At 51.9% G+C, this 17546-nt stretch overlaps 2 protein-coding genes across 3 annotated transcripts; one reads left to right on the top strand and one right to left on the bottom strand.

The window, feature by feature from the left end:
* Positions 1-800: 800 nt before the first annotated feature.
* On the top strand, positions 801-3756 carry ELOVL3 (ELOVL fatty acid elongase 3). The gene is made up of 4 exons (XM_066355313.1): positions 801-1033; positions 1965-2096; positions 2713-2864; positions 3119-3756. Exons 1-4 carry the CDS (start codon positions 933-935, stop codon positions 3544-3546), a joined length of 813 nt encoding a protein of 270 aa, XP_066211410.1. The 5' UTR covers positions 801-932; the 3' UTR covers positions 3547-3756.
* Positions 3757-4005: 249 nt separating this feature from the next.
* PITX3 (paired like homeodomain 3) lies at positions 4006-16492 on the bottom strand. Of its 2 annotated transcripts, XM_066354893.1 has the most exons (5): positions 16298-16492; positions 8387-8573; positions 6262-6391; positions 5921-6123; positions 4006-5399 (listed from the first exon to the last, which is right to left on the bottom strand). In XM_066354893.1, exons 3-5 carry the CDS (start codon positions 6377-6379, stop codon positions 4812-4814), a joined length of 909 nt encoding a protein of 302 aa, XP_066210990.1. In that variant the 5' UTR covers positions 6380-6391; positions 8387-8573; positions 16298-16492; the 3' UTR covers positions 4006-4811. The 2 variants fall into 2 exon arrangements, with proteins under 2 accessions (XP_066210990.1, XP_066210992.1); XM_066354895.1 differs by lacking the exon at positions 8387-8573.
* Positions 16493-17546: the final 1054 nt, after the last annotated feature.

Here is a 17546-nt window from a genome sequence, read left to right as displayed (position 1 = left end):
GGGGAGATGCACTATATCTCCCCTTCTATAAATCCTAGGAGGCCTCCAGGAGATCTTAAAACAATAATCCCAGAAGGCCAGCGGGTGATCCCATTTCCTCTCCAGGGTTATTACCAGGCGTCAGGCTGGAGCAGTACAAGAATTCAGGAAATTGTAAAGAAACCACAACAGCCTCAACAACCATCTTCCCAAACATCAACATCAACAACCTCAACAATAAAATTTATTAAAATTCATCTTCCTCCCACCCACAACCACAGACTTTAAAGAGGCAGATGGGATTATGGGAGAGGCTGTGTGCTGCTGCTTCCCCAACCTGGGTTTTCCAGGATCTCAGGGAAGCGGGAAAACTGACATCCCTATTTCTGGGGCGGGGCACCAGACGCTGAGGACACCTCCACTCTCGCCTCATTGCCAAATAGGTCAGGATTAAAATAAACTGAGGTAAAGGGTGCAGTTGGCCGTTCCTGGGGAAGACTGGCACATCCAGGTACCTAGGAAGGCCCCGGGGACTAAGCCAAACAAGTGAGAGTGGAGATGTTGGGAGAGAAAAATATGGGAAAGGGTGTGGCGAGAGTCTAAGACGGGCATTTCGGATTAGGAGGTGTGTGTGGAAAGATGACCAACCAGAGAGCGTGATAAGGCTCAGGGGCGGGACAAGAGCATATCTTGGTCAAGATTGGATAACGGCCGGCGCAGGGAGGTGGTCCCTCACCACCTGGGCTCTCGGCTTTGCAATTCCGCGTTATATACCACAGTGGTGGCTGCGGTGGAATGGGGTCGGACTGCAGCACACGTTCCTGAGACCGGTCTCCACGGAGTCCCTTGGGACCTGCGTCCATTCTGTCCCATCCCAAGGTTCGCTACATCCTCGGTCCCCCGCCCTCTCGTCCAGCTCCCCAAGCTCCTGACCCTGACGTCTGCAGAACGAAATGGGCACAGTCATGAATGTCTCAGACAATATACAGCAGCTACTCCAGCCCTACAACTTCGAGCTGTTTCAGGACATGAGTCCCTTTTTGGAGGAGTACTGGTGAGACCTGGGGAAGGGGAAGGACCGTGCTAGGGACCCGATCCTGATGACTGCAATTTGGGGGGCGGGGGAGACACTGCCCGCAAAGGTATCGGGCTCTCCTGTCTCCACATCCCCGTTGTCGAAGGTGCAGGTAGTGTAGTTACTTCAAAGAGATCTGGAAGAGAGAAGGGCCGGGGGCAGGGAGAGAAAGAGAAAAAGAGAGGGGCAGAAATAAGAGGATGGGGTAAGGAGTGTGAGAGGAGACAGAAACCGAAGGGAAAGTGTAGTGAGAACTGGTCTCTGAGGAATGAGGGTGATTTGAACTCCTAGTTCCATCAGCCACTAGATGACTCTTCTTTGTGGTCTTGTGTAGCTGTGTGAGCCCGCTACATAGTGCTGGTGCCCAGTGACAGCCTGCCCTTCACAATTTTCACATTGTTCTTCAGTGTCCCATCTTCCCTGCTGTGAAGGAGGCAAAGTCAGGCAGCTCTTCAAGATTTCCCCAGGCTCTCTGGCTTTGCCCTAAGGCTTCTCAGAGGTGTTTGTGGGCTGACTTTGTGCTGCAGCCAATTTGCCATGACCCAACTAGGTGGAAGCTATTGCCACAATCTTCTTACACCACATCCTTGTGTTGGTTCTAGGCACGGGCCAGAACTTGTCACCCATGTCCAGCCTCATTGAGAGAGCGATACTTACAAAAACCTTGGACACAGCCCCTGCAATGTGCTAGGTACTTTATATATTAACACTGTCAGGAGAGAAGTATTTTTCCTCCTTCACAAATAAGGAAACTGAGGTTCAGAGAACTAAGTAGTTTTTCCAACGTCACATAGCTAGTAGGTGGCAGAGCTGGGACTCCAAACCAGAGCACTCACTTGGAGAGCCGAATGGGCATTTTTCTAACCAGCACCTATCCATGAGCCCATCCCCTCTGCCTTCTGCCTGCCAGGGCAACCTCATTTCCCATAGCTCTGATCTACCTGCTGCTCATCTTTGTGGGGCAGAACTACATGAAGGCACGGAAGGGCTTCGACCTGCAGGGGCCTCTCACACTTTGGTCCTTCTGCCTTGCAATCTTCAGGTAAGACACACTCGCTTATCCTGTACACCCAGACCCTCACTCTATCCCTAAAAGCTTCCTAGAAATCTCAATTGTATCAATTCCCCAAATTACCACTCCCCCACCAGCTCTCCCCATCCCATCCTCTCAGCTCCAGCTCCCTTCCCCAGCTTCCCCTTGCCTTCTTCCTCAAGCTCCAGACTGGCAGATTCTATTTTCTTACAAGTCCTCTTGTGCTCGTGAAGTCTCTGTACTTACAACAAATTTTCCAGATTCTAATACTCTCTCCCAAGACCTTCCAGTAACTTCCCAGCCCCTCATTCCCAAATTTCCTCCCCCACCGATTTCCCCCATTTGCCGTTCATCTTCTCATAGGCTCCTACCCATTCCAAGAATTCTGTTCCTTAACTCAACTTTCAGTCCCATCGTCCAGCATTCCCTGGTCCTTTCCCAGCCTTCATCTCTTCTAGATTATTGGTTGGATTTTCCAGATTGTGGCCAGGATCTCAGAAGCTGTGAACCCTGGAAGGGTGGGAAGGTGGTGGAGCTTGGGACAGTGACCTGGACAGGCTGAGGGGGGAAGAGTGGATTGGTGTCTGGGATTAAACTTACACCCTTTTCCTCTGTCCCATTTCAGTGTCCTGGGGGCAGTGAGGACATGGGAATTTATGAGGAACGTGGTACTTAGGGATAGCCTAAAGCAAACTGTGTGCTACACCATCTTTCTCGACAATCTTGTAGTCAAATTCTGGTCCTGCCTCTTTGTTCTCAGCAAGATCATTGAACTTGGTGAGTGGCAAGGCTTTGTCTCTCTGGCACCCAGTAAACTGCACCCTTCCTCAGGGCTCCCCTTATCTATCACATGGAGAGTCCCTTCCCCACCCCTGGGTCCTAACAACACCTCTCATCCAAGCCCCTCTTTAGACTCTCTGCCACAACTATCCCTCTCCCCACCCTGAAAATTTTGCCTGTGCCCCAACATTCAGTGTGGAGGGTGGTCCCAACACTGGGTGGTATGCCAGTTATGACTCCCCATCTCCCAGGAGACACAGCCTTCATCATCCTGCGTAAGCGGCCACTCATCTTTGTGCACTGGTACCACCACAGCACAGTGCTAGTGTTCACAAGCTTTGGATTCAAGAACAGGTTGGCTGCAGGCGGCTGGTTCATGACCATGAACTATGGTGTGCATGCCATCATGTACACTTACTACACTCTGAAGGCTGCCAAAGTGAACCCCCCTACGTGGTTTCCCAGGCTCATCACCAGCCTGCAGATCCTGCAGATGTTTATGGGAGCCACTGTCGTCATCCTGGCTTACATCTGGAGAAAGGAACAGGGATGCCATACCACAACGGAACAACTCTTCTGGTCCTTCATCATATATATGACCTACTTTATCCTCTTTGCCCACTTCTTCTACCAAACCTACGTAATGCGCAAGGTTAAAGCCAAGACCAAGAGCCAGTAAAGGGTTGGAGAAAAAGAGGAAGCTCCAGGCACTCTCCTTCCCAGGGCACTGTGGGGCTTGGTTTAGGTTTGGGAGAATGGTTAGAAAGGCTTCCCCACGGATGTGTGCCCCAAATGGGCAGGAAATAATGACAGACAAGAAACATCAACCCTGGGAAGGGGGAGTGTGATCTAGTACTTTGATGTTTCTGTTTTTAATGTGAAGGCCAAGCAGGCTCTGGGATGGGGCTGGGACTGAGGAGGGTCCCCAGAGCCAAGTTATTTATATTTCTATATAGAAACCTTTCTCTTCTTGCTCTATTTTTAAATTAAATATTTCAACAAGATTTTGGAGTTTGGGGAATTTGGAAGAAGAAGGGACTCTGCTGTAATGTGAGAGGGCTGTTGGCAGAGGGATGATCAGTAGGCAAAAAGTCTGAGGATATGTAAAAGAACGAGAGGCACACACGCAGACACTCAGTAAGAATCCTAGGCCTGATAGGCGCTTAATAAATGTCTGTTATAGACCAGAACTTTATTGCTGTTAGAGGCCCAAACCCCTCATTAGAACAGTGAGAAACAGATGCAGAAATACGGAGTAACATCTGTCATTGGTTTCCTAAGTTGCAGAAGCGACACTGGCAAGTGTTCCAGACCTGATCTTCCAGTTATCCTCCATGAGACCATAAGGGGGCGCCGCAGCACCAGCTTTGGCCAACGTCCGCCAAGTAGCTAATTCCCCAAGCCTTCCATTCAAACGGGAAAGCACGTGTACTCCCTTCTCCAAGAATCCCCCAGCTTCCCCACCCTGGTGTTAGCGGCTGAGGGGGACTGAACCCCTAGAAGCTTGGATTCTCACCGCTTTCCTGTACAGCCAGCTCTCCTTTAGATATGGGAAAGGATGAGGGGAGAGGGGTCAACCGCAATTCTGAATCATCAGGCCTTTGACAGTCCGCGCACATTTATTTCATTTATCTTTGAAAACGATAAATGGGAGAGGAGGAGTCTGGAGAAGGTGGGGTGGGCCAAGGGTGAGTTGGCCCCCGGGGAACTGGTCCCTGTTCCTGGCCTTAGTCCCAGGGGCGTGGACTGCGTGTAGGGCCCAGTCTGCCCGTCAGGGCTGGGCGTAGGAAGGCTCTTTCCCGAGCTGGCAGCCTCCCTCCCCCCAGTTGCCCCAGCATCCTTCTCCTACCCCGGGGCGGTATCAAGCCAGTCAAAACGACCCCAGTCAGGGTAGGCTGTGAATTATCGACCCCGCCCTCGGGGATGATCGACGGGCCGGGCCATTCATACGGGCCGTTCCACAGCGTACTGACACGGACTGAGGTTGGCTGCCGGGGGCGGCCCGGGTACCGTGGGGTAGCTGAAAGAGGTGTGCTGTTTGGCCTTGAGCCTCAAGCTGGCCAGACTCGAGTTACACGGGTCCCGATATACGTAGGGGGAGGAAGCGGCTGCAGCAGCAGCTGCTGCGGCCGAGGCGTAAGGGCAGGACACTGCCCCAGAGGACACTGCGGCCGGAGACAGCCCAGGGGGCCCCCCGCCCAGGCCCTGCAGGGCCCCGGGCCCTGGCACAGTGCCCGGGGTGGCCGCAGCCGAGGGCACCATGGAGGCGGCAATGGAGCTGGGTGGAGAGAAGACGGGCTGAGAAGCCAGAGGCCCTACGTTGACCGAGTTGAAGGCGAATGGGAAGGTCTTGGCGGCGAGGGGCGGGCCGAGCGCCTTGGGTGGCCAGTTGCCGTAAGAGTAGCCAGGGTACACCTCTTCGTAGGGCGGCACCAGCCCCCCGAGCGGCGCGGGGAAGCCGCCCTTGCACAGCTCCGCCTGCTGGCTGCGCTCCCGCTTCCGCCACTTAGCGCGCCGGTTCTTGAACCACACCTGCGGGTGTGAGAGCAAAGGCTGTCAGGGCTGGGAGCCCAGTGGGGTCCCCCCGGACCGGGTCAGCGCGGCCGGTGGATGGGTCATCTAGGTGGGGGTTTAAGCCTGGGCCAGAGCCGTTCAGAGGATGAACAAGATGAGGTGGCCGGAGACGGGAATGGGGGTCTCAACTCCCCCAAATCAGGGAGTTGAGAACAGAAGCAGGGGCGGAAGAGTCAAGGGCGACGTGGGTGGGTGGGGGCAGCAGGATGCCTTCAAGGAGGGGTGATGAGGAGAACAAGCGATAGTCTCGGGGAGAAGAAGTGTGCGGCCTGGAGTGATAGGGTGTTGTAAGATTGGAGGTTGGTGGAAACAAGGCCGTGTAGGGCAGCGGACCAGAGCTTTAGGACGTCGGGTGTTAGATCCGAGGACGGGGCAGGCAAGGCAGAACCACAAGTTGCAGGTTTCTAAGTTACTCGCTAAGCGGTCCAAGAGAGGAAAGCCGGGGTGGGGTGAGGGTTGCGGATCAAGGAGAGCCGTACCCGCACGCGGGCCTCGGTGAGGTTGGTCCACACCGCGATCTCTTCGCGCGTACTCATGTCGGGGTAGCGGTTCCTCTGGAAGGTAGCCTCCAGCTCCTGCAGCTGCTGGCTGGTGAAGTGCGTGCGCTGCCGCCTCTGCTTCTTCTTAAGCGAGCCATCTTCAGGGGAGCCGACCGGCAGCGAAGCGGAGACCTTCTCGGAGTCTGGAGCCGGATGGGGGCAGGTCACAGGGATTCCCCGCGGGGGTACCTCCTCCACCGACCCCTCACTCCCACCTGGGCCCCTCCCTCATTAAAGATTGAGCTGTTATCTCCCCTATGCCCAGAAGGGGGCACGCTCACCGCTGTGTTCTTGGCCTTTGCAGGCGTGTTCTGGGAGTGGGGGGTGGGGAGTGCCTGCATCTGACAGCGACAGGGCCGGGCTCCGGGCCTCTGTCTCGCTGAGCAGGCCGAACTCCATGGAAGGAAGACTCTAGGGGGAAGAGAAGACACAGACCAGGTCAATGGGGATAAAATCTCCTGGTTATCCGGTTCCTTACAGCTTCACTGTCTTCTTCCTCAGTCATCAACATGAAGCTACCTCTGTGTGGGGTGTCTTCAGATAGAATGGGGAAACAGCAGTCTAAGGGGGAAAAGGTGTATACTCAAAGGTTTTACGCAGATATACACATTAGATTTTGTTTTGCTCCCTGCTGGACACCTATAACTGTGCCTGGTTCACAGTTAGTGTTCATTTACTATTTACTGAATTAATGAAAACCACGCCACTGCATGCCACATGCCTTATACTGCATTCTCAAAAACTTCAGTTCCCTCTCACACAAATGCTCAGTATCCTCATAAACTTATATATGTCCCTCAGTCAATCACACCTGAGACACAACTGGAACCTCTATTACTCTCCAGTGGGACAGATTTGGTTTTTGTTTTTTTACAGAGGCAGAGCGAGAATCAGAAAGAGGGATAGACAGGGACAGACAGACAGAAATGGAGAGAGATGAGAAGCATCAATCATCAGTTTTTCATTGTGGCACTTTAGCTGTTCATTGATTGCTTTCTCATATGTGCCTTGACCGTGGGGCTACAGCAGACTGAGTAACCCTTTGCTTAAGCTAGCAACCTTGGGTCCAAGCTGGTGAGCTTTGCTCAAACCAGATGAGCCTGCGCTCAAGCTGGTGAGCTCGGGGCCTTGAACCTGGTTCCTCCGCATCCCAGTCTGATGCTCTATCCACTGCGCCACCACCTGGTCAGGCCAGATTTGGTTTTGAACTAGGCTTGATATTTCTCCCATAAGGATAATCACTGCTATCAATCATGAATCCTTACTGTGTGCCTTTATTTCATTATCTCTCCCCTCATAAGCATGCATTAATATTAAGTATGATCACCCTTTTCAGGTGAGGAAACAGACTTGAAGTAACGATTAATGGGTCACAGAGCTTGTAAATAGTGGAACAGGGATCTGAACCAGGTCTGGGAGGCTCCTAAGCTAATCCCTTTTCTCTGTTTGCTTTTTAAAATTGTGTTCTTTGCAGCGCTACCCAGAAACCTCCTCAGGGACTGGAACTCAGGGATGGAACCCTAGCCTGGCCTTGCTTTGATCTGCTTCAACTAGGGCAGCGCTGGCTTTGTCTGTTTTGTTTATGCTTTCTGGAGAGATTCCACTTGAAGAAAGGGTTCCAGAATCAAAAACAAGTTTGAAAATCATGAAGCATTCCAGCTCTGTCTGCTTCTGTGCCTGCCCATACACACTCGACACCCCTACCAGTCATGGTTCCACTCTCATGCATGGCCTCTACCAGGCCTGGCCCAGGTGGTAGATGCGAGCTTCTAAAAACCACCTTGCTACTCTTGCTCCCGGTCCCAAACCTTGCCTGTCATTGCCCAGAAGGCTGCCTGGGTACCATTTTAAGTCCCCTGCAGGTTTCTCTTTCCTGCTCCAAGGCCCCTTCTGGTAGGAGGAAGGGAAAGGGACATTAGTGGGGCTCAAGAACTCTGGATGCCTCTAGGTCAGAGAAGAACCAAAGGAGGCTAGGGACAGAGGAACAGGGATGAAGAGCTGAGTGGGAGGGGCCCATCTGCCTCCCCATTAACAAGGACTTAACACAGGCTGTGCAAGGTGGCATTAATGTGGTGGATTAGGCTAAATTGAGATGTGTGTCACTCGGCTGCTCTGAATTTATTAGGAGCCTTTCTCAGGGAGGCGCAGATGGGCAGTGGCTTGTATTTGCACATGGTAATGCCCCCTTCAACCAGCTCAGAGATGACAGTTGCCCCCTGTCCCACCTCTCTAGTAACACTGGGGTGGGACAGACAGAGGTCAAGGCAGGAGTTGAGAAACCTTGTTCTTTCCACAGGTAGAGGGGACTAGACCTTGGACCTTTTCCTAAGGCTAAAGAGGCAAGGCTAAAGGGAACCTGGGAAGGAAGGAGAGAGGTCAGGCCAGGGGTGGGGGTGCTCAGCTTACCTCTCCCCTTTCAGGTCTGAGGTCAGGAGTCAGAGGCTTGGAGGTGGCTCAATGCTCTGGTGGAAGGGAGATGCCCTTGGGAGAGACCTCTGGCAGCCTTGAGTAGGAGCTCTTCCCAAATAACTGAGAAGGCTTAGAACTGAGAGCTGGAAAAAAGGGTGCTCTGAAGTCTCCTCTCACTTCATACCTAAGAGGATGAAGAAGGTAGAGGGGGTCGAATATATGGTGACAGAGGAGACTAGACTTTGGGTGGTGAGCACACAATACAGTATACGTACGTCATAGTATAAAGTTGCACACCTGAAATTTATGTTATTAACCAATATATCCCCTCATAAACTTAAAAAATAAAAAAATATTTTTAGGCCCTGGCCGGTTGGCTCGGTGGTGGAGTGTCGGCCTGGTGTGCGGGAGTCCCGGGTTCGATTCCCAGCCAGGGCACACAGGAGAGGCGCCTATTTGTTTCTCCACCCCTCCCCCTCTCCTTCCTCTCTGTCTCTCTCTTTCCCTCCTGCAGCCAAGGCTCCATTGGAGCGAGGTTGGCCCGGGCACTGAGGATGGCTCCATGGCCTCTGCCTCGGATGCTAGAATGGCTCTGGTCGCAACAGAGCAATGTCCCAGATGGGCAGAGCATTGCCCCCTGGTGGGCGTGCCGGGTGGATCTTGGTCGGGCGCATGCGGGAGTCTGTCTGACTGCCTTCCTGTATCCAAATTCAGAAAAAAATAAATTAAAAAAAATTTTTTTTTAAAGATGCCCTCAAAATGCAAACAATGCCCTTGACTTCTCCAGAGGCCACAGGAGCTACACAGAATTGGGCAAAGAGAGACAGTTGGGTTAGCCTGTAGAGAAGCTCAATCCCACTATTGCCTTCCAGTCTGTTATGGCTCCAGACTTCTAATTTTCCAAACTCCCCTTCCCCCAGCATTCCATACCTGTGTCTTGGTTTCACCCTTTATTTCAGCAGAGGGAGGCAGGGTGAGGAGAGATAAGGGCCAGAGTAAAAGATGAAGCCGAGAAAGCAGAGTTCAGGCTGTGTGTTCCCAGAGACAGACAGACACACATGCAGACACACACGGGTCCCCACTCAGACAAAATAAGCACTTGGACTTGGAGCTAGAGGCATACAAACACACACTATCCCACACATGCGCTCCCACATTCAAGCAGACAGACACACACTGTCACACAGTCTCCTCTCTCTGTGACAGGGACAGCTGCCTTGGCTGTTTTGGATCTAGCCATTACCCTCCCCCCTCCCCTTCCTGGCCCCTCTGAACCTCAGCTTTCAGTCCCAGGAACTAAGGACTCTGTGGGGGAGGAGGAGGCCAATGGGCCAGGGGAATGGTCTATACTCCGGCTGCTGGGGAGAGCTTGCTTGACTGAGCAGGGAGACGGCAGGGGAATGCTGGAGGAAGAGGATGAGGTGGGGGTGGGGGGCACAAACTCCCCGGGACCCTTTCAGGAAAGTAATCTGGTATAGCCCTAAGAAATTAGGTTTGGAGTCAAAAGATCTTGGTTCATGTCCCAGCTCCCCAACTTACTAGCTATGTGTTCTTGGCAAATTACTTCTTTGACCATATTTTTTCAGTTTCTAAAAGGGAGATCATAATCCCTTCCCTACTTACCTTCAGTACTGGTAGATTAAAATAAAACATAACATGTAAAAATGGGGCACAACTATATTCCAGTATATATTTTTCTCATTCATTGAAGAGATGTTTACTTGGCACCTTCTATGAGCTGGCCATTGAGTAAGACATGAAGGATAGAGTGGTAAATAAGATCTAATCCTCGTTTCTGCTCTTACTTGAGGGGTTTGCCTCCCTTGACCCTGTATCTCCCAGTGAAGAATATCTCTGCCGATTAAAGAGGTGAGTATGCTGCATTTTAGAGAGAGATGCCAATGTGTTGTAAGCACTTTGCTATGAATATAAAGGAGGGCCCAGTCAATAAGCTAACAGCAAAAGGGGTAGAATAAACCAAACTGAGAGCCACTTTGGGGACCAGGGACTGGTAAAAGAAAGAATGAAGCCTCAGGCTCCTGACTGTGTTAATAGCAGATAGAGGGGATGAGGCTGAGAAGGACCCTGATTGTGAAACTGCAAAGAACACTAAGGCCAGACAGGCAATAGGAAGCTGGAGGGTGGAGGCATAGGCCTCTGGCAGACTTGTGCTCTGGTGGGCTGGTTGGGCAGAGGCTGGGGGCGCCAAGCGGTTGTCTGAGCTGGAGACAGGCTGGCTGAGGATTAAGCTCCCCCAAACTGTTGGAGGTCAGGAAGCTGGGAAGTTGGGACTGAGGCCAGGGACTTCGCCTCACTCAGTGGACAGGGACAAGCAATAGGTCTGGGAGCCACAGGTTTGGTTAAAGCTGGTAGAAAATTCAGGCAAGGCCAAGGAGAGCCAAGAGATGACTGGTGCTGTGTCCAGCTTTGGGAGAAGCTGCCTGTCCCACCTCCAGCCTTTCTAACACCCCTTACAGGGCATGCATGGCCCAGGTCCCACTCATGCCAAGATGGTAATCCTAGCCCTAAGGGAAAGGGAGGCCTAGAGGTGTGCTCTGATTCCAAAGTACAGGTTGGGATTGCAGGAAGCTGTCATAAACTGCAGCAAAATAAAATATCTAAGACCTATTAAGATGGAGAGCAGAGACTACACAGGCCAGAGAGGCCACAGTGGAGAGGCCATGGTTTTCTCCAAGGGGTACAAGTTCATGGCAAGAGGGCAACTGCCATGTGTACCCACTCGTGTCCTGAAGCCAAAGGGGTAAATCAGGGCCACAGCCAGAAAGCCCCCAAGAGCTTGCAGGAATAATGCCTAAGGCAGGAAGCACACCCTGGAACTTAAATAGAGGAACTTTCTCTTGCCAGGACAGAATAAAGGGGCAGATAAGAGGGGATGGAGCTGTGATGCTGCGACTTAGCAAGCAGCAAGTTGGCAGACAGGTGTAAACCAGACCCCCAAACCATCCTAGTGAACCCGAGACTGAAGTGAGACCCTTCAGCGCACACAGCCTTATGTTCGTTAGAGATGCTGAGCACCCTAATGTCTGGTCTGCTGAACTGCAATGACGAATGGGAGCAAATGAAGACAGCTGTAGACAAGGCTCACAGCCTGCAGAGGAAACCCTAAGACTCAGGGGGAGGCAGCAATAATTTGATGCACTTAATTTATTAAGGGGTAAATCAGAAATCAGAGAAACAAACTTCTTCCTTCCTTCCTTCCTTCCTTCCTTCCTTCCTTCCTTCCTTCCTTCCTTCCTTCCTTCCTCCCTCCCTCCCTCCCTCCCTCCCTCCCTCCCTCCTTTCCTTCCTTCCTTCCTTCCTTCCTTCCTTCCTTCCTTCCTTCCTCCCTCCCTCCCTCCCTCCTTTCCTTCCTCCTTACTTCGGCAAGTGTTAAGTAGTAAGATAAATCTCCAAGAGTGGCAAGGCACAGACCCTAACTTCTAGGAGCCTGCAGTCCGGGGAGGCAAACAAAGCATAGGATAAAACGATGGGCTGCATGGGCCTGATTCTCAGATTGTGCAAGATAGAGAAATGGAAGCCCATGTAAGGTGGGATGTTTTGGGGTTCAGAGATTATAGTACATGGCAGGTCGGGAATGAGCTGGCCGCTTCAGAGGGCAACAGGGAGCCTAGCTTGATCAGAGTTTCAGTGTGGGCAGTGAGAGATCATCAGAGAAAAATGGGTCAGGCTGTGGGGATCTCCAATGAGGGGCAAAGGGTGGTGGTTCAAGCTTTATGCAGTCTAGGCTAGGGCATCTCCAGCATTTCCATTAAAACTCCCCCACTGTGACTGACCTGTGGTGGTGCAGTTGATAAAGCGTAGATCTGGAACACTGAGGTCACTGGTTTGAAACCCTGGGCTTGCCTGGTCAAGACATATATAGGAGTTGATGCTTCCTATTCCTAACCTTCTTCTCTCTCTTTCTCTCTTCTCTAAAATAAATAAATAAAATCTTTTAAAAAAAGAAAAAAGTCCCCCACTAAAATTAGTAAAAGAGAGTATCACCCTGGGAAACTAGGGGCACAACCTAAAACAGCTGCTACCAGTATGTAATTTCTTTGAGATCTCCAGCCTTATGTAAGAAATTGAAGCATATTTTGCATTCTATTCCATACTTAAATTTATTATGTTTATTTTAATATAAAGTTTTCTCTCCAAATTTCCATAGAGACATCTTCAAGGACGTCATCCCACCAGGAAGATGGATGGGCCATGTTTAGCCTGTAGCATCATGCTCCTCCCATTCCTGTACTGCCCTCTCTCACCCAGCCCCCTAAAGAGAAGCACTGCTCTAAGCAGTGGGAGTCACTGAAGCCTTATAGACAGGAGAGTGACTTAAAAGCAGCATCTTTGAAACCTTTTTTTGGTATTGGTGAGCAGAATAGATTGGTCAGGAGAGAGATAGGAAAGAGATAAAGCAGCTCTTTCTCACTCTGGCCAGTTAACTCAAGTCAGTTAGAGTGTCCTCCTGAAACACCAAGGTTGCAGGTTTGATCCCCTGTCAGGGCACATAGGGGAAATGATGAATGAACGCACAGAAAAATGAATGTTTCTCTCTCTCTCTCTCTCTCTCCCTGTTTCTCTAAAATCAATCTATTAAAAAAATAATAAAGCAGCTCTTTCTCACCCTACCACCTATCTTTTCCTTTCTCTGCCCATCACTCTTCCTGTGGGTCCGTATCTGTGACCATGGGCTAGACACTCTAGATAGTCCCAAAGCTCAGGACCGAAAGGATCCTTCAGGTCAGCTGCCATATCCTTCCCCCACACTTTAGGAAGCATTATTTAGAGTGAATGGAGAAGAAAAGATTTGGGTGGCTCCTTCCTTCTCTCATGCCCACCCTAGCTCAGCTTCCGTCTGCCTCCACTGCCCTCCCTTCCTGGACCTGGTTCTTGGGTCCACATTCACATCCTTGAGCAGCAGCAGGCAGGCAGGGACCAGACCAGGATATTTGGCCTGCTAGAAGGGTTAAGCATTTGGGGAGCTCCCTTGAACTCTTCTCAGAGAGTGGCAAGGATAATGGCTGGCATCTGAAGCCTGAGATAGAGTGTTCTATCCGTCACTGAGAATCTTCCTGTGACTGGATCAGGGATGCTATGTGACTGATCTAAGACTTGCGACACCACCCTTTCAAGCAAAGATTCTACAGTTTGGGCATAAGAATGGCAGTAATTCTTCTCATTTCTGTGGTGCTTTTCCATTTGCAAAGGGCTTTCATATATATGATTTCATTTAACTCTTACAACCACTGTGGGTGGCAGAAATGGCCATTCCCAACTCATGTCTAAGAAGACGAGTTTGTCCAAGGTTACAGATCGAAGAGATTGAAGACCAGGGACTGAGCTCTTTTCACTCCTTGCCCTCTCCACCCTAGCGGCCATCTGTGGCTCTGACATGCACAGATCCTCCCAAACTTAAAGGATTCCATTTCTATTTCCTGCCTCTACCACGTCTGTGGAATGAGCTCTAGAAGTTGGCTGCCCACTGTATGTCAAGAAACATTTTTCTATTCATCCTGTGCTTGCAGCACTCCAGTTCTAAGAAGTCCCACCATCCCCAGTTTCAGGATTTGGGGAGCAAATAAGTCTTCTGCTTATCTATGCCTTTTATTATTTTGCGGATTTCCACCCTATCTTACTTTCCAGATGCCTAAACTTTGAAATTTACTCTCTCCAGAAGCCACTGGCTTCCAATTCTGTGAACTATTCTCTGACCCTTTTCTAGGCCCACAACATTCACCCTAAGAGCCAGTGACTCAGGTATGCATTCAGCTATATGGTTTCATGCAAGGATGAGAGAAGGTTCTGCCTTTTATTCCCAGTCAACTTCATTATAATGCCAATGCTTTTCGGCATTTTTGGCAAAAGGAGAATTTTGGACTAAGGTCTTCAGGGAACCACCTGTAATGCCTTCCATATTCCCTTTCTGACTCAGCGCTTTTCATTTCACTCATCGTTTTAGTAATTTCCAAAAATGATGGGAGCACAAGCCTCTGAAAAGGGGAAAAGGTATCAGAATACAGTAGGGTATTGGGGTTTGACTCTATATTTATCAAAAGGGGACAAGGACAAAAAAGGTTGAGAAGCAACGTGCTAGCTGGATGTAAACAAACTTTAAAATTGAAGAATGGAGATGGGAGTGAGGGGAATATGTATTGATTGTCACACATGGGTGGAGGTTGAAAAAAGTTGAGACTCACTTGTTTAGATTATTTACTCACTGCTAAACACATCACCTTGCACTTGTCCCCATGAAAATTCAGTCCCCAGCCTGGCTGTTTTGCTCACTAATGTAGACTGGGGGAGTTCTCTCTACTCTGTTCTCTTTAGCCTAAGTGGGATGTGTCTAGTTAAAGAGTTGGGGTCAGGGCTAGTGATTATTGTAGGAGTCCAAAGGAATCAGGGCGCTCCACCAGCTACAGGTAATGCACACAGGGAAGTTGGGCAGGGCTGAGACCTCCTTCCCAACCAGAGTTGGGGGGCCAAATATGTTTTATGTTGGACCCAAGAGTCCGGAATCCATGTATCTCCTTCCTACCCCCTCAGCCACCAGGGTGGTTTTTGCATTAGTGGGACTGAAGGAGCAAAAAGGGAAACAAGACCATGGGGTTCGCTTTGCTAAAGGGCTGCAGTTTTCTTTTCAGGCCTGGTCTCCTGTTGCCTTCAGAGAAGGCACATCAGCCAGCTGACACCCAGGCATGAAGTCTGGGGGTGTTTAATTAGCTACATTGGAATTAGGGGTTCCCTCCAAATTTGTGAGGGGCTTGTGTTGGGCTCCTCCTTGCCCTACCATTGCTTTTTGTGGTTTATTCCTTCTTTTTCTGGTCTTGATTCCAACTAGAAGTCCCACTATTGGCTTCCTCTTCTCAGTTTTGGATTCTGGAAGCCCAGGTGATGCTTGGATCTGGTTTGGGCTGGAGAGGGAAGCTCTTTCACCACCACTCCCCTCAAGGCCAGGATGCAGCCTTTACTCTAACTCCCCGCTGCTGAGCCCCACTGCCCCTAGGAGCAGAAACAAGTTTGCAAAGTGGGATTTGAGGCGACCCACCACAGCAACCCCACTGCACACGCAACAGCTGGGCAGGCGCTGCCGGGAAAGTGGACATGCCACTCGGCCAGGGACATTCTGTCCACCGCTGCCCAACACAGCGCCTGCTCCAGAGAGACCCACCTCGCCGCTTCGGACATTCTGTCCGCTTCCAGCCCGGCGCGCTGCGGACATTCCGTCCGATTCGTGGTGGCCCCAGGCTGGGACCTATGCAGGCCCTGACACCCCAAGCCGGACACGCCAGATCCTTCGTCTGGTGCCTGGGGCTGCCCAGCCACTGTCCTGCCGTCCGCACAGCGGCCATCTGACCGGGACGCTGCCAACCTCTCACTACTAGGCTCCTGTCGCAAATGCGAGCAGCTGAGGAGAGAAGCATGTGCGACTAGACGCACCCCTGCTCCCAGACCCTGGAGTCTGAGCCCCAGCCCAGGGGCATCGGACGCCGCCAACTGTCCCCCATACTGGGCAGCCGTCGCCGGCTCCCCCCACTGGCCAGGGCCTACGCAACCCCTTTCGCTCCCTGGCTGCCTGCCCCGTGCCCTCGGGTTCCAGGGCGCTTTCTGGTAATGGTTTCCCGACTCTCTACTCCCCACTTCGCCGAGCTCCTGTCCTGGCTTCATGTCTCCGATTTCCCTCTGCGTCCCCCGAGTCTCCCCTTTTCTGTCCTCCGAGTTCTGACGCTGAATTTCCCATTCCCTAAGTCTTGGCCCTGGGTCTGCAGTCTGCTCTCTCAGTCTCGACCCGTCCCTCAGGTACCGTTCCCCAATTCAGCTGACCTACGTCTGGTGTTAGAGATCCCAAAGTCCAGCCACGGCCTTTTGGCCCCTGAGCCCCTGTCCCGCGCATGGTCAAGCACTTACAGTGAGTCCCGCAGCAGGCAGACTCCCGGCGGCGGCGGCAGCAGTCTGGAGGGCAGGCAGGGGCCAGGGGCCGGGCACCCGGCCGCGGTGGGGGCCGCCCCCCTGCGCCCGGGCCGCCGCTCCGCTCCGGCGCTCCCGGACTAGCCGAGGGAGAGAGTGAGCCTCGCCGCGAACTGCCACCCCTCGCCGGCGCCCATTCACTTTATGGCAGCACAGGGCGCCCCCAGCCCGCAGTGACCAGCTTTGCTCGTAGGGCCCCGCCCCCTTCCAGCTGCGCTTCCTGGGCTCCACCCTTTCCAGCTGCGAAGCTTTAGATCCCGCCTTCGGGGGTGGGGTTCAGCCGGCGCCCCGCCAAGAACCCCGCCTCCTAACCAATCGGAGGCGCTCCTCAGCAACTGGGACACGCCCCTCCCCACGTGGCTGAAACCGCGCTCCAGCAAGAATGCTTTAGTAGAGCCAAACGGGCAAGCGTAGGGTGGGTTGTGTAGCTCCACCGATTCCGGGCCCGCCAGCGGCGAGGTGAGGCTAGGCCAGCACCCCGAGAGTAGTGGAGCGGTGTCGAGGATAGGGTTGCCGGGATGCCAGGTGGAAGGGCGCACGGGCCGGGAGAGGCCGCGGGTTTTCAGAGCTCAGACTCCGTTGCTGCTCAAGTTTCGGCGATTTTCTCCACTTGTCGCTGTCTGTCTCTCTGCCCTTTTGTGTCTGCTCCAATCCTCTCACGTCTCGCCTTTCTTTCCTCTTTTTACTCCTCTACTGCTTGGCTCCTGCTGTTTGTCCCTCTCCTTCTTCCTCTGCCACTTTGAAAGACTAATTTCTTTTTTTCCTTACTCCTCTTTTTCCTCATATCTTTCTCTCCTTCTTGGCTATCTTCTGCCTCCCCCCCCCCCCCCTTGCCTCTCTTCGGAATGAGACAAACCAAAGCATCATTCTAATCCTGCCACCAACCACACTATTACTGAATGACCTTGGACAAGTAACTATTACCCTCTGACCTCGACCCATCCAAAAAAGTTAAAGGAGGATCTCACTGAATCTCAGGACTTAGACTGGGCACACCTTAGAGGCCTTGGCAGTTCACAAGTTAGTCTACACTTTTGGCTTGCCTGGGCTATGCTCTCCCAGCCTTAGTAGCGCTAACTTATCCTTGATGATACCAGATTCAGTTCTGTGGACAAAGTGTGGCCTTGATGCTTGCTAGTTAGGGAGTTGTAGGAGATAGGACAGATGTCCCAAGGAACATGTAGAGTCA

Source organism: Saccopteryx leptura, chromosome 13, assembly GCF_036850995.1.
Source record: "Saccopteryx leptura isolate mSacLep1 chromosome 13, mSacLep1_pri_phased_curated, whole genome shotgun sequence".
Classification (NCBI taxonomy): domain Eukaryota; kingdom Metazoa; phylum Chordata; class Mammalia; order Chiroptera; family Emballonuridae; genus Saccopteryx; species Saccopteryx leptura.
This window is presented reverse-complemented; position numbering and strand designations above follow the sequence as displayed.

Coding starts and splice junctions, on each gene's coding strand:
- ELOVL3 (XM_066355313.1), top strand. CDS start 933: ATGGGCACAGTCATGAATGTCTCAGACAATATACAGCAGCTACTCCAG. Junction 1,034..1,964: donor CCCTTTTTGGAGGAGTACTG/GTGAGACCTGGG, acceptor TCTGCCTGCCAG/GGCAACCTCATTTCCCATAG. Junction 2,097..2,712: donor TTCTGCCTTGCAATCTTCAG/GTAAGACACACT, acceptor GTCCCATTTCAG/TGTCCTGGGGGCAGTGAGGA.
- PITX3 (XM_066354893.1), bottom strand. CDS start 6,379: ATGGAGTTCGGCCTGCTCAGCGAGACAGAGGCCCGGAGCCCGGCCCTG. Junction 6,124..6,261: donor CAAAGGCCAAGAACACAGCG/GTGAGCGTGCCC, acceptor ATCCGGCTCCAG/ACTCCGAGAAGGTCTCCGCT. Junction 5,400..5,920: donor TCACCGAGGCCCGCGTGCGG/GTACGGCTCTCC, acceptor TCACACCCGCAG/GTGTGGTTCAAGAACCGGCG.